The following is a 13686-nucleotide window of genomic DNA, read 5'->3' as shown; positions in this document are numbered from 1 at the left end:
CAATGGGTTGATGGAGGATTCACATAAAACAGAAGTAACGTGAAAACTGTACAATTCTAATACATTTTGAGTGCACAAACGAATAATACCACTATACAGTGCCCTTGTTATAGCTCATCCGCTATATTGTGGCCAAATAATACCAACATACTGTAGCAAAATAACAGTGCAATGCAGTATCCTAGTAATATAATGATATAGAGGACAAATAGCAGTCAAATTAAAGGGGTTGTCCGGGATTTTAATATTGATGACTTATCCTCAGGGTAGGTGATCAATATCAGATCGGCCCAATAATAGAATAATATAGAGGCTATCTAGATGTCAATATCAGATCGGTGGGGTCAGACACCCGGCACCCCTGCCGATCAGCTGTATGAGGAGACTGAGCGTGCAGTGCACACGTGCCGTCTCCCTTCTCTCTTCCTGTCTGCTGCTGCTTTGCCATAGACATAGCAGCAGGAATAGAGACGCCACATGCGCACGGCGCGCAGTCTCCTCATACAGCTGATCGGCAGGGGTGCCGGGTGTCTGACCCCACCGATCTGATATTGATGACCTATCCCCAGGATAGGTGATCTATTTTAAAAGCCCGGAGAACCCCTTTAATTTGACAGCTATTTGGCCTCTATATCAATATATTATTGGGCCGATCTATACTTGATGACCTGAAAAAAAAAAAGCCGTAAAGTCGTGGCCACTAGGGCTCTCACTTCCACCTAACTTGCCGTCCACTGCCTGCAGTCTGGCCAGATCTGTTCCTAGTAACAGAGACACAGAAGAAGGTTTATAGGAAATGGGGGCATGTCAGAGCTAGCTGAGATCCTGAGCCTGATTAAAGAACTTCTTCCAAACTGCTTCTGAAGAGCAGAGACGGTCCTGTGTGTCTTCTGTAAGTGTGATTTAAACACACATAGTGGGAAGTAAAGTGAGTTCACTGCATACAGTGCTGGCAGATTCCGCAGAAGGGGGATGTATCCTGCTTGTCAGAGAAATGCATCTAGCTGTGCAAGTGAAACAGGGAATAATATGGCTGAGGAAGACATTAGGGAAGCCCCCCAAAAAACTGTTCCTGTTATGATTCTACAATGAAGCACTGCCATTATGCAAACCTTTTTTGAAAACTCTGGTACACATTAATATTTACACCATAAATATACAGTATATGAAAGGTAACTTAACCGAAGCAATATAAATATTGTGCTTCACCGTGTAAAAGACTGAAATACATATCTTTTATCAGAGTAAAAATATCACCACTTAACGTGCACCCGTTAACGCATTTATACCAGTTATACTGCCTGGTAGGGTTGATCCTGCTGATTAAAATGATACCCGTTTTGTGAAAATTGGTTGTAGCATTCCCAAGAAAATACTTTTTATTCTTTATGTAAATTAGGGCTTCACAGCAAGAAAGGGCGGGGACTAAACCGTTTCTGTACCTCAGCTTTCCAGGGCAGGCTACGCCTCTCAGGCCTCTGAAGCCTTTATCAGGCATTGAGAATAACATGATTTTTTCTGGGGAATGCCAAAACTGATTTTCATGGTAATCAGCAATATCAACCCTGTCATGCAGTCTACCTGGTTTTATAGGGTTGACCCTGCTGATGGTGCACTTTAAGGAAGTATAGATGGATTTCAATAAAATATTTATAAATAAAGGGACTGCAGAAGGTTAGAAAAACATGGCTTCTGGCAACCATGTTTAATCCTGTACAAACCTTTTACATGTACAACGTACCTTCCAGGTGAGTCTCCATTTTCATCAAACATGATCATGTCACCGGCTACACCTGTGAAATTCGCTTTCATGATGAAGTCCAGAAGCTTCTGTCCATCTATCGGCTTCATAGCGTCGCAGAGGCCGGCATACCCAGGACACAGAGACATCTGCATACTGTGCAGGCCATAGGCCATGGCGTATATGGCATTAATAACAAATCCCATTTTGGAATCCTGAGTGTACTGATACGATAAAGACAGTCGAGCTGGAAAATAAAGCAACATGAAGCCAGTTAGGGCAAGTACTAGTTATGGTTGACTACATGCAGGCTTCTGGGAGTCTGTCAGCAGTTCTGAATGTGAAAGACAGCTCTAGTAAGTGGCTGTAGAGAACAGGATAGGTATACCCTTTGTGGAACTTTTATTATCAGGAGTAGTGAGAACATGAACTTTTATTCTGCAAGGTTCTGCCCCTGCAAGTGCCCAGGAGGCAAAACTACACTGAGGTGCTCTCTGCATCGAGCTGCTTTACAATGTCTGCCTTCTGCTCTGAGTGACAGCAAAAGCCTCCAACCAGGAGATTGCTACAGCTGTCACTCCGAGCCAAGGGGCTTTGAAGAAGCTCAATACAGAGAGCAGAGAGGACTTCAAAGTGATGCTTAATCTCCAGTGCACGTGCAGGAGCAGAGTCTGGCAGAATAAAACTTCATATTCACACTACTTATGATAATAAAATCCCCACAAAAGGTATGTTTGTACTGCTCTGTCCAGCAGCGACATAGTGCTATCAGCAGCTTTGCACAGTGAAGACTGCTGACAGACTCCCATTGATGCTTGATAGTACCAGGTGCTCCAGAAATAGAGACACCATTTGAAGATCCTCTCTGCTGTGGTGAATTTATGGATGGGCAGAATTAGTGTTGAGCGAAGTTATGAAAACTTCGATTCAGCTGCTTCGCTGAATTGCACAAAGAAATTCGCTTCATGACGAATCACTTTGTCACAACGCACATTTCTTTGTAAGTGGTGGGCGCAATGACGTGGAATGGAGATTGTGCTGTCCCCGTCATTGAACCCCTCAGGTGGTGCGTTCATCACTGATTGTCGCATCCGATGTAAAAATGGAGGCCTTTCAAGGGTTTAATAAAAATACTCACCTTATCCTTTTGAGCGAGAAGAGACAGCCCCATCTTGATTTAACATCCTACGCAAAATTTCACGCAGTGTGTGATGACATCATCACGCTGGCCCTCAACGTGTACGAGATTTCGCTCAGGATCTTCAATAAAGATGGCCGCAGCGAATGGAAAAATCATTTGTTACCACAAGGCACGAGAAAATTTGGCTTTGCGGTGAATAGAATTTTCCTTGAAATTGGCATCGAAGTCCACTTCAGGTACTTTCATTCACTCAACCCTAGTCAGAATGATTCATTCAGAATTCAATTAAATTGTTGTTGCTTTAACAGTATTCATGAAAAAGTAGAGGTTCCTCACCGATGTTTCAGGTTTCAAGTTTAATGTGGAATATTAGGATATGCTACCAATGTCAGATAGGCGCAGGTCTCACCTCTAGGACATACACCTCTAGAACGGGGCCCCCAAAGCCAACGAAGGCGCACCACGCATGTGCAGCATGCTTTCCATTCCCTTCTGTGGAAGTTCCGAAAAGAGTCGAGTGAGCATGCTCAGCTATTTCTGGAACTCTCATAGAAGTGAATGGAGAGTACACTGCGCAAGCGTGGCCACCTCTATGGGAGTTCTTGAAATACAGTAACCGAACCCAAGCGAGATGCGTATCCCAGTGAACGGAGGGTGGCCATGCTTGTGCAGTATGCCTTCGTTCACTTTGGAGGCCCCGTTCTAGAGATAGCTGCATCTCTCTGACATTGGTGGCATAGCCTACCGATAGGCCATTAATGTGTGACATGGACTACTTGCTACTAGCTCCGTAAAAAGGCACATTAATGGTCATTAAGGGGATAATGTGGTCCTCAGATGAGGGACTCTTCTTTATTAACTTTAAAAAAAAAGTTTTTTCAAAACTAGACAAGCCCTTTAAGTTTAGCCATAGAGCGCAACAACATGGAGCTCCTAGGGTAACACACCAATGCTGTACTGTCCATATTCCACATCGTATGTCATCCTCACCTCCTCTGAATGTTTTTGTGATTCACCGGCTTAATATGCTTTACAGCAGGAACATCATCTGTATTCTCCACTCTATGGATGGCAGCGTTTACAAGGGTTTTCATTCATTTATCCGTTACATGCCAGATTTTCACAGCGGGAAACAAGTTATGACTCAAAATTGTATTTTTCATAGTCAACACTCGAGTGCTCTATTTCAGCTGTAATACTGTTTTCAACTTTTTAGACACGACCTAATAGGTCTAGCAGGAAGGCTCTTAAAGGGCCGTAACATTAATTGAGTGATACATAGATATGTTTCAGAGTTTTTCTTAATGACTAAAATGAAGGGTCTGCCATGCCTGGGCTGCACTTCATTCTGAAGATATTCCATTTCAAAGCTAGGTTTGCTTGCAGAATATATGAGCGAGATTGAGTAGAGAGAGGCATTGCTGCACTGACATCTGTGGAAAGGATTTGCTGCTAGTAGTGGTGAAAAGTGGTACTGCAAGTAACAGAAGTAAGTTGGAATGATGTGAGGAACCCTCCCACAGAAATTACTCTATGTCTTGTATTTCCATTACAAAATCTAAGTCCGGAAAGTGCCTTTAACCCTTTCCCAACTGCCACTGTACATGTAGCGCGGTCCAGAGCTGCCAGGTTTCCACTGTAAACAGCAGACACACGGGGCTAATGTCTGCAATTGGCAATGACACCAATCACAGACATTTAACCCTTCATATTCTGTAATCAAGGCATCTGAGAGCGGAAAACTCGGGAGCGCTGTGTTCCCGGGGCTTGAATGGCTCCCTGCGATTGGGAGAGCCGTTGTTTTACCCTGAAAGCCCAGGTCTCACCAATGAAATCAGGGCTTTTAGAGCTGTAGTTCCTATGGAGCCCTGCAGGTGGCAGGGCTCCATGATAACATAGCAAATCTGCAATTAATCGCTTTAGCAATTTAATGCAATGTATTGTACAACCAATCTAATGATTGCTTATTATAGTCATCTAGGGTGATTTAAAAAAAGTTACAAAATTAAAAAGTAAAAAATATGTATATATTCTCCATAATAAAATAAACAATTAAAGGAAACCTGTCACCTTGAACATGGTGTTTGAGCTGCAGGCAACGTTATAGATCAGGAGGAGCTGAGCAGATTGATGTATAGTTTTATAGGGAAAGATTCAGTAAAACGTGTAATTTATCCATTTATCTCATTCTGGGCTTTGATGTCAGGGAGGCGGAGCTATCAGTGATTGACAGCCTTCCCTCTGACTGTGTATACATAGATAGCTGTCAATCACTGATAGCTCCGCCTCCCTGACATCAAAGCCCAGAATGAGCAGGAACTGAAATGAATGAAATACAAGGTGTATTGAATCTTTTCCCATAAATCTATATATCAATCTGCTCAGCTCCTCTTGCTCTATCTGCTCTATAACATGCTCTATTAGCTGCCTGTATATTGCATTGCATTTTCAAGGTGACAGGTTCCCTTTAACCCTTTAATGATCGGGAAAATGTCAATTTTTCACTCCCAGCCCTCCCAAAGCCATAACTTTTTAACTTTTTTTATTCACATAACCATATAAGGGCTTGTTTTTTTGCAAGACAAGATGCACTTTCTAATGGCACCACACACGATTGCATAAAATATGGTTGTAAGCGGGAAAAAATTCCAAATGTGGTAGAATTTTTAAAAAAGCCATTCCGCCAGTTTTATGGGAGTGTTTTTCACATAATTTCCTATGCGGTAAAACTGACCTGTTACTTTTATTCTCCAGGTCAGTATGGTCATGTAGTTTTGTCTTGCGTTTCAATACTGAAATTTTTTTTGGGGGTGTGCATGACTTTTTGATCGCACTTTATTTTTTTTTTGTGGGAGGTGAAGACCAAAAAATGGCAAATTGCCCATTTTAATTTTTTTTTCCGTTTCACCATTTGACGTATGGGCAAAATATTTTTTTATTTTAATAGTACAGGTGTTTTCAAAAGTGATGATGCCCATGATGTGTATTTTTTTTATTGTTTACATATTTTTATTAATATTTTAGGAAAAGGGGGTGATTTGAATTTTTAGAATTTGTTTCTATTTTAAAAAACATTTTTTACACAATTTTTTTTTATAGTTCCCATAGGGAACTATAACAAGCAATCATCAGATTGCTTGTCTCATAGACTCTAATGCAGGCATCCTCAAACTGTGTCCCTCCAGCTGTTGCAAAACTACAACTCCCAGCATGCCCGAACAGCCTACAGGTATCAGCCTAAAGCAGGGCATGGTGGGAGTTGTAGTTTTACAACAGCTGGAGGGCCGCAGTTTGAGGCTGCCTGCTCGAATGCATTAGCATTGGAGTCAATGAAAATTTAGCTTTATTCCTATGGAGCCCTGCCAGAAGCAGAGGCTCCATAGAAACTAATATGCAGAAGCCTCCTGTCACAGCATCCAGATGCCATGGTCACATTTGACCACGACATCTGAAGGGTTAAAATTCAGCAACCGGGTATGAAAAAGCAGACACCCGGCTGCTGACGTCAATTTATGTTGGGCAGTCAGGAAAGGGTTAAAAAATAAACATAATAGGCATTGCTGAATCCCAAAATGCCAGAATTATTAAAATATAAAAAGGTATTTATCCTGTATGGCGAATAGCCGTAACAGATAAGAAAACTGGCCCATTCACAATTTTTTGCCATTTCACCTACCCAAATTTTTTTAATAAAAAGTGATCAAAAAGTCCTACACATTGCAAAATAGTATCAATAAAAATCACAGATTCTCCTGCAAAAAATGAGCCCTAACACAGCTCCGTAGACATAACTATAAAAAAGTCATGGGGGTCAGAATATGTTGATGAAGGGAAGAAAATTTAAAAAAGTTAATTTTTTTTTTCAGTACTAAGTCACAAGAAAAACTATACAAATGTGGTATCACTGTAATCGTATTGACCCGAAGAATGAAGGTAACAGGTCAGTTTTACCGCACAGGGAACGCTGTAAAAACAAAACCCATAAAACATTGGCTTTTTTTTTTTTCAATTTCATTCCATTTGCAGTTTTTTCTAGCTCCCCCTACAATGTATACAATATTAATTGGTGCTATTAGAAAGTACAACTTGTCCGCCAAAAAAACACCCCCTCGTACAGCTATGTGGACGAACAAATAAAAAAATAAAAATTATGGATCAAGGAAGGCAGGGGGTTAAAAATGGAACCGCAAAAATGAACTAAAAACAAAAATATTTTGGTGCTGCCTAATTATCATTGCGTTGATCCCGTGATTTAAAGGCACAGCACACAAGAAGGATTTTTACTTGTTCACTTTGTTGCCGTATATTTACTGTATATTGGCAATTAATTAGACCCGCGGGTTTCCGTACAGAGGCTTTTCAAGGCCAAATTGTCCATCAGTTCTTTCCAGAAGGTATTCCAGGGCGGTATATTCCCAGCAAGATACATTTATCATCTCCTATTGTTCTGTATCTTAGAAAATTGAGGAGCAATAAGTCAGACTGTGGATAAACCGCAGTTCCTTTCATTAGTGCTCGTAATTCTTGGCTGCTCCTCCGTGTTCAATAAGTTTCTTTATTCTCACCGGAGATACTCATTCTCGCAGCTATAAGCGGATGCTCGCTGCTGATATTTTTTTTTTATTGCTGGTTTCATTTATTTTCAAAGAAAAATATCATCATAACTGAACACAACATCGAAAAAGTTACCGAGTCTTATCGAGCCCTATTAGCATAGTGGAAACACAGTGCCGAATGTATCGAAAGAGAATTTATCCTCTAAAAATAAATACAGAAAGTGAGCCCTTTTTCCCAGTGTTTTCCTACCTGGACAGAATGTGACCTATAATTTCTAGGACAGATTACAGTGGGCATGCTGTAGTGGGCATGCTCTGTTACGTGTGCAGTAGTCAAAGTATATGGAGAGGGAGACAGAACTGAACTGTCTCTACATTCTGTTCCCAATGGTGTGATCCTTTGTCATGCGTATGATGCTCTATGTGTGATCCTGTTTAATCCTGCCCCCTCCTAGGGTACGCAGAAAGAGCTGAAAAAGGCAGTAAAGGTCAGCCTATTATCAGGGCCTTACATTCGGAAAGTCTTCAGACCCTATTATTATTTTTTCACATTTTGTTATGTTGCTCCTTGTGCTGAAATAAAAAAAAATTTCAATTACTTTTTCTCCATAATTCTGCACTCAATACCCCATAATGATAAAGTGAAAAGAAATTTAAAAAATTGGGGCAAAATTATTAAAAAGGAAAAAACTAACAATATGCTTGGACATAAGTATTCAGACCTATGGCTATGACACTTGACATTCAGCTCTGGGGTCTCCTGTTTCTCGTGATCATCCTTGATTGGAGTCACCTGTGGTAAATTCAGTGGATTGGACATGATTTGGAAAGACACAGCCCTGTCTATAGAAAGTCTCACAGCTGAGAATGCTTATCAAAGCAAAAACCAATAAGGAGGAAAGAACTGCCTGTAGAGCTCAGAGACAGGATTGTGTGGAGGCACAGATCTGGAAAACAGTACAAAAACATTTCTTCTGCACTGAAAGTTCCCAAGAGCACAGTGGTGTCCATAATTCTTAAAAGGAAGAAGAGGAGAGTTTGAGAGGATCTGCAGAGAAGAATGGTAGAAAATCCCCAAATCTTGGTGTGCAAACCTTCTGGCATCATCCCCAAGAAGACTGGAGGCTGTAATCGTTGCCAAAGGGGCTTTCTCATTTTGGGGGACTGAGTGCAGAATGATAGGGCGATTTGTACCTATGACACTGGCTGACCTGTTACATGTACGCGTGGCAGCTGAAGGCATCTGTGTTGGTCCCATGTTCATATGTGCCCGCATATGTGCCCTCTAGAAGCAACGGGGGCGTTACAATTACACCTAGAGGCTCTGCTCTCTCTGCAATTGCTGAACCCTCTGCACTTTGATTGACAGGACCAGGCATGATGACTGGAGGGAAGCGGCGGGGGAAGGTGCGTGTGGTGCCATGTATCTTCAGGGAATGGTACTCTGTCACAGTTCCCTGCACGGCAGGTGGCCAAGAGCAACTGCTGTGCCAGGAATAAGTCGAATGGACCCTGACTCCTCTGTTTTTGTGAGGTTGGATCCCACCGATCTTAATGTTATGACATATCCTAGTGCATGGTCAGCAACCTCCGGCACTCCAGGTGTTGTGAAACTACATCTCCCATCATGCACACTTGCTTGGCTGTTCTCTGAACTCCCACAGAATTGAAAGGAGCATTCTGGGAGTTGTATTTTCACAACAGCTGGAGTGCTGAAGGTTGCCGATCCCCGTACTAGTGATAGATGGGGTAAAACTAGAAATAAATCCTATGTCCACTTTCAAAGAAATCGCCACCTTATAATCAGTTAGGTTCGAATATGGTAACTTCCCAATGAACAGGGTCAGTATGTAGAGGCGTGCCTCATGGATTCACAGTTATCAATGTATTCATGCATTTCCAGGTGAAATAAGAGAAGAAATGCACAATGCAGAAAGATGCTCCAAAACTGTGGGGATGCAAGTGTTTACACAAGATTCCTGGGGGCGGGGCATGACACAGGAATTATTTCTTGGGTTTCATGCTCCACCCCCTAGGCATAAACCAGTGCATCATCGAACATAAAATAAAAATAATTCTAGATGGACATTCACGCTGTGAAGTCATACCATTAGAGGTGTCCCAATATATTTTTCCCTTAACATCGTATTACTGTCCCTTTAAATATTTGATTTGACGATAATGACAAGCTTTGGTACACGACTCGAATTATCTTCTATGATTATCTGGCCTAGCCATCCAGTACTAATGGATTTAACACTATAGTGACTGGCCGGGAAGCTACAGGACGAAAAATACAAATATATAGCTACAATTATCGACTGACAGAGGTAATTGGTTGCCGTTTTTTACAAAAGGAAAAAAAAAAAAGTTTCTGGCAGATTCTCGTCTGTCCCTGGAGGACTCGGCCTGACAGCCCTGAAATGAAGATAATTGGATGTAACTTAGACGAGAGCTGCAAATCAAAATAGACATGATTAAAATAACCCCTTTATATGTGAGGTGCTGTAGAAAGCCTGAGGTCTCCTGGCAATCAGACTCCAATCTAAAATATGCAAATATATAGGCCAAGTACCTGCAGAAATATGCAAGGCCCCATATCCACCCAATTTTTAAGGGGATATGTCCAGTTTGTAACAATATAGCATAATATTATAGACTAGTCAGTGGGGTCTGATCTCTAGGGCACCAAGCACTACACTACAACACTGCTCCAGTCATGGGCTGTGCGCTCTTAGCTAATTAGATGGATCTACCCAATACTACTCCTCACCCCTACGGTATGGGTCTCACTCAGACATTGAAGGAGATACTATAGACTGCAGCTGCATCCACCTCCTCCCCCTGTCTAGTATTTACAGTTTTACTCTAGATGGACGCTTTGTGTTGGCTGCAAGAATGATCTCATATCCGAAGTGAGAAACACATCTTCAAACCGCCCTATTTTTGCAGGCGCGGTAGGATGGGTACCCACACCTGTTTTGCTGTGGGTGGAAATTCCTCTGCCAGTACCCGCAACAGCAGAATGCAGCATCTCTTGCAGCAAGGCCTGGAAATGCTGCATTCTGCCAGCCCTCTGTGATGCTGGTAACACGTCCGCCATTTTGTGTTTGTACCGGGGGTCTAAGTACCTTGCCACCCAGTACAGGTCCTTGACCTTTAAGCTTTTTATACGGGGGTCGCTCTTCAAACACTGCAGCATGAAGTGGACTAAGTTTTAAGAGGTGGAGCGCCATGGCTCCTGCTCATCGCCCAAGAGAATGTCATCCTCGGTCTCCTCCCCCCAGTCCCGGACCACACCAGGGATCCCTGAAAAGTTTAAAGCCTGCTCTTCTTGCTACTCCTCCTCCTCCTCTCCCCAGGACACCATCCTCCTCTGACTCCTCTTCAAACTCCTGCTGACTTGTCTCAGATGGAGTACCGCCCCTGGGAATTTATTGAGCATTGCTACTTCCTCATCTTCCAGCTCCTGCTCCTCGATGGCTTGATCAATGACATGACACAATGCACGCTCCATAAAGAAGGCGTAAGGTACAATGTCACTGATGGTGCCCTGGCTGCGATTGACTAGTTTGGTGATCTCATCAAATGGCCGCAGAAGTCTGCATGTGTCGCGCATGAGCAACCACTATCGCGGTGAAAAGAAACCAAGCTCCCCAGAACCTGTCCTGCCGCAGAATTCGTACAGGTATTTGTAACGGCACGTTTCTGCTGGAGCAGCCTATCAAGCATATACAAGGTGGAGTTCTAGCACGTCGGGCAGTCACAAATGAGACGTCTGATGGGCAAGTGGTGTCGCTGCTGAACGTCAGCAAGGCGAGCCATAGCCGTGTAAGATCTTTTAAAATGGCCAGAGATTTTCCTGGCCTGCTGCAAAATGTCCTGGACCCGGGGGCATTTGGAAACGAATCGCTGCACGACTAAGTTCAGGACGTGTGCCATGTAATTTTGCCCTGTTTCAGCGCGCTCAGCAGATTGGCACTGTTGTCGCACACCACTTTACCAACTGTCAAATTGAGCAGGGTTAGACACTGATCGGCCTGTGACCGCAGAGCTGAAAGCAGTGCAGGACCAAGTGTGGCTCTTGGCTTTCAGGCACAACAGCCGCAGCCCAGCATGGCAACGTCTCACCTGGCACGTGAAATAGCTTCTGGGGAGCTTGGGGGGGGGGGGGAGTGCAGGGGAAGAGGTGGTAGCAATGGTAAAGGAAGATTCAGCCGAGGAGAAGAAGGAGGATGGAGTAAGAGGAGGAGAAGAAGAGGCAGGCCTGCATGCAATCCGTGGCGGTAACACCAAATCCACACTGGTGCCACGGGTTACATGCTTGATGGCCTTCAGAAGGTTCACCCACTGGGCAGTAAAATTTATGTACCTTCCCTGCCCATGTTTTCTAGACCACGTGTCTGTGGTCAGATGTATCTTGGCACAGACACGGTGTGCCAGAGATATATTAACTTGCCACTGAACATGGCCATATAGTTCAGGGATGTCCTTCTGGGAGAAATATTTCCTTCCAGGGACCTTCAATTGTGTTGTGCCAATGGCCACAAATTTTCTAAAGGCCTCCGAGTTCACCAATTTATATGGCAGTAGTTGGCGCGCTAACAGTTCCGATAAGCCAGCGGTCAGCCGTTGGGCAAGACGATTATCAGGCGTCATAATTTTTTTACGCTCGAACATTTGGGCCACGGAAGCCTTCCTTGTGCCAGATGAATGCGACGACGGCACGGTGAAAGGTGGAGTGGAGGACAAATGAGAGGAGAAGTAGAAGAGGCAGGACGTGGAGCGCTGGGAGTGTGGTTTTGTGGGTTCTGACGGCGTTGCTCCCACTGGGCTCGGTGATGGGAGGCCAGGTGCCTTCTTAAGGCGTTCATCCCTAGGTGAGTGTTGGGCATACCACGACTTATGCGTTGACAGCACAGGCTGCAGATGGCATGCAGATGGCACTATTGTCTGCAGCTGACATGTTAAAAAAGTCCACACTGCGGAGCCATGTGCCGACATCCTGGGAGCACAACATGTGACTGTGCATGGTGGATGGCTCGCTCCAGATACATTTGCAGTCTACTTTTTGCCTCCTGTGCACTGCGAGGTCTGCCTGCATCTACTTCTCCTCCCTATCTGCTGCTCCGTCTCTCCCTCTGAACTCCCCTCCTCTTCCTCTCTTGTGGGCACCCACGTGACGTCCATCGACACGTCATCATTGTCACCTTTACCACCACTGACATTAGAGATCTTAGAGTAGGCAGCAACAGCGGAGACCACCCTCCCTGGGCTGATCTGGGTACTGTCATGAGACCACTGGTTGGCGGCCGTTGCTACCTTCTCTTCCTCATCCGATGCCAAGAATGGCTGCGCATCGGTAAGGTGTGGGAATGGATGGGAAAATAATTCCTCTGACGTGAGTGAAGGGGCTATTTTGGTGGTGGTGGTGGCGTCTTTGGGGGTGCACACAGCAGAGAGTGAGGAGGGTGCAGATACAGAGGATGAGGAGGGTGCAGAAGCAGAAGGCTGAGTGAGCCACTCAACCAACTCTGGTGCGTCCTTTGACATAATCGCACGCACCTTCAACAACTTCCCACTTAGGCTCTGGCCTGGTGCACCTGCCCGACCCCTATCACCCCTGTGGAATGGCCTGCCTCTTCCTCTGTCTGTCATTTTCAAAATGACCCTGTGCCAAAGTTCCTAGAGAAGATCAGTATTTGTGGAAGCGGATATATGGCAGGCCTCAATCAGTTGTTAGTTGAAGCTGGTATATCACCCTCAAGCAGTAATTTTGTGGACGCAGGTGTATGGAGAACCTCTATCAAAATTTTTGGAAGCTAATAGATCGCAACCTTCAATCAGTATTTTCTGGAAGCATACAAATGCACTATAATATACTTTCTATGTTAGAAAGTATATTATAAGTATATCACACCCCTCTGTATATCACACCGATCGATAGCACAACGTTACCAGTCCTTAAAACGACTTTTGTGGCCCTATTAGCTAGTGTTTTGGTGTCCCTAAGTTCCTAACAGCCTGTCCCTGCTCCAAAATGCAACCTCTCCCTACAGCGGTAAAACAAATAATGTAAAATGGCTGCCAGATAGGATTCTGTTATAGGGTTGGGGGTGTGTCCATGTGCTGAAACATTCCAATTGGCTGTCCTGTCCCACCTGATGGATGTGTCATGGGTCAAAGTTCGGCACAATGCAAAAGAATATGGCGCGCGCGGACATCGCCATAATTTCTCATGTTAGGCG

At 44.0% G+C, this 13686-nt stretch overlaps 1 protein-coding gene across 2 annotated transcripts in view; it reads right to left on the bottom strand.

Annotated features, from left to right (window-relative positions):
- GRM5 (glutamate metabotropic receptor 5) overlaps nucleotides 1–13686 on the bottom strand; it is a 351377-nt gene that overhangs the window by 39147 nt on the left and 298544 nt on the right. For both annotated transcript variants that reach the window (XM_044286024.1, XM_044286025.1), the window contains exon 4: nucleotides 1742–1988. In XM_044286024.1, coding sequence (XP_044141959.1) covers nucleotides 1742–1988 — 247 coding nt within the window. The remainder of the gene's footprint in view (nucleotides 1–1741; nucleotides 1989–13686) is intronic.

Source organism: Bufo gargarizans, chromosome 3 (genome assembly GCF_014858855.1).
Source record: "Bufo gargarizans isolate SCDJY-AF-19 chromosome 3, ASM1485885v1, whole genome shotgun sequence".
Classification (NCBI taxonomy): Eukaryota; Metazoa; Chordata; class Amphibia; order Anura; family Bufonidae; genus Bufo; species Bufo gargarizans.
Note: the sequence above shows the minus strand (reverse complement) of the source record. Positions and strands in the feature narration are given on the sequence as shown.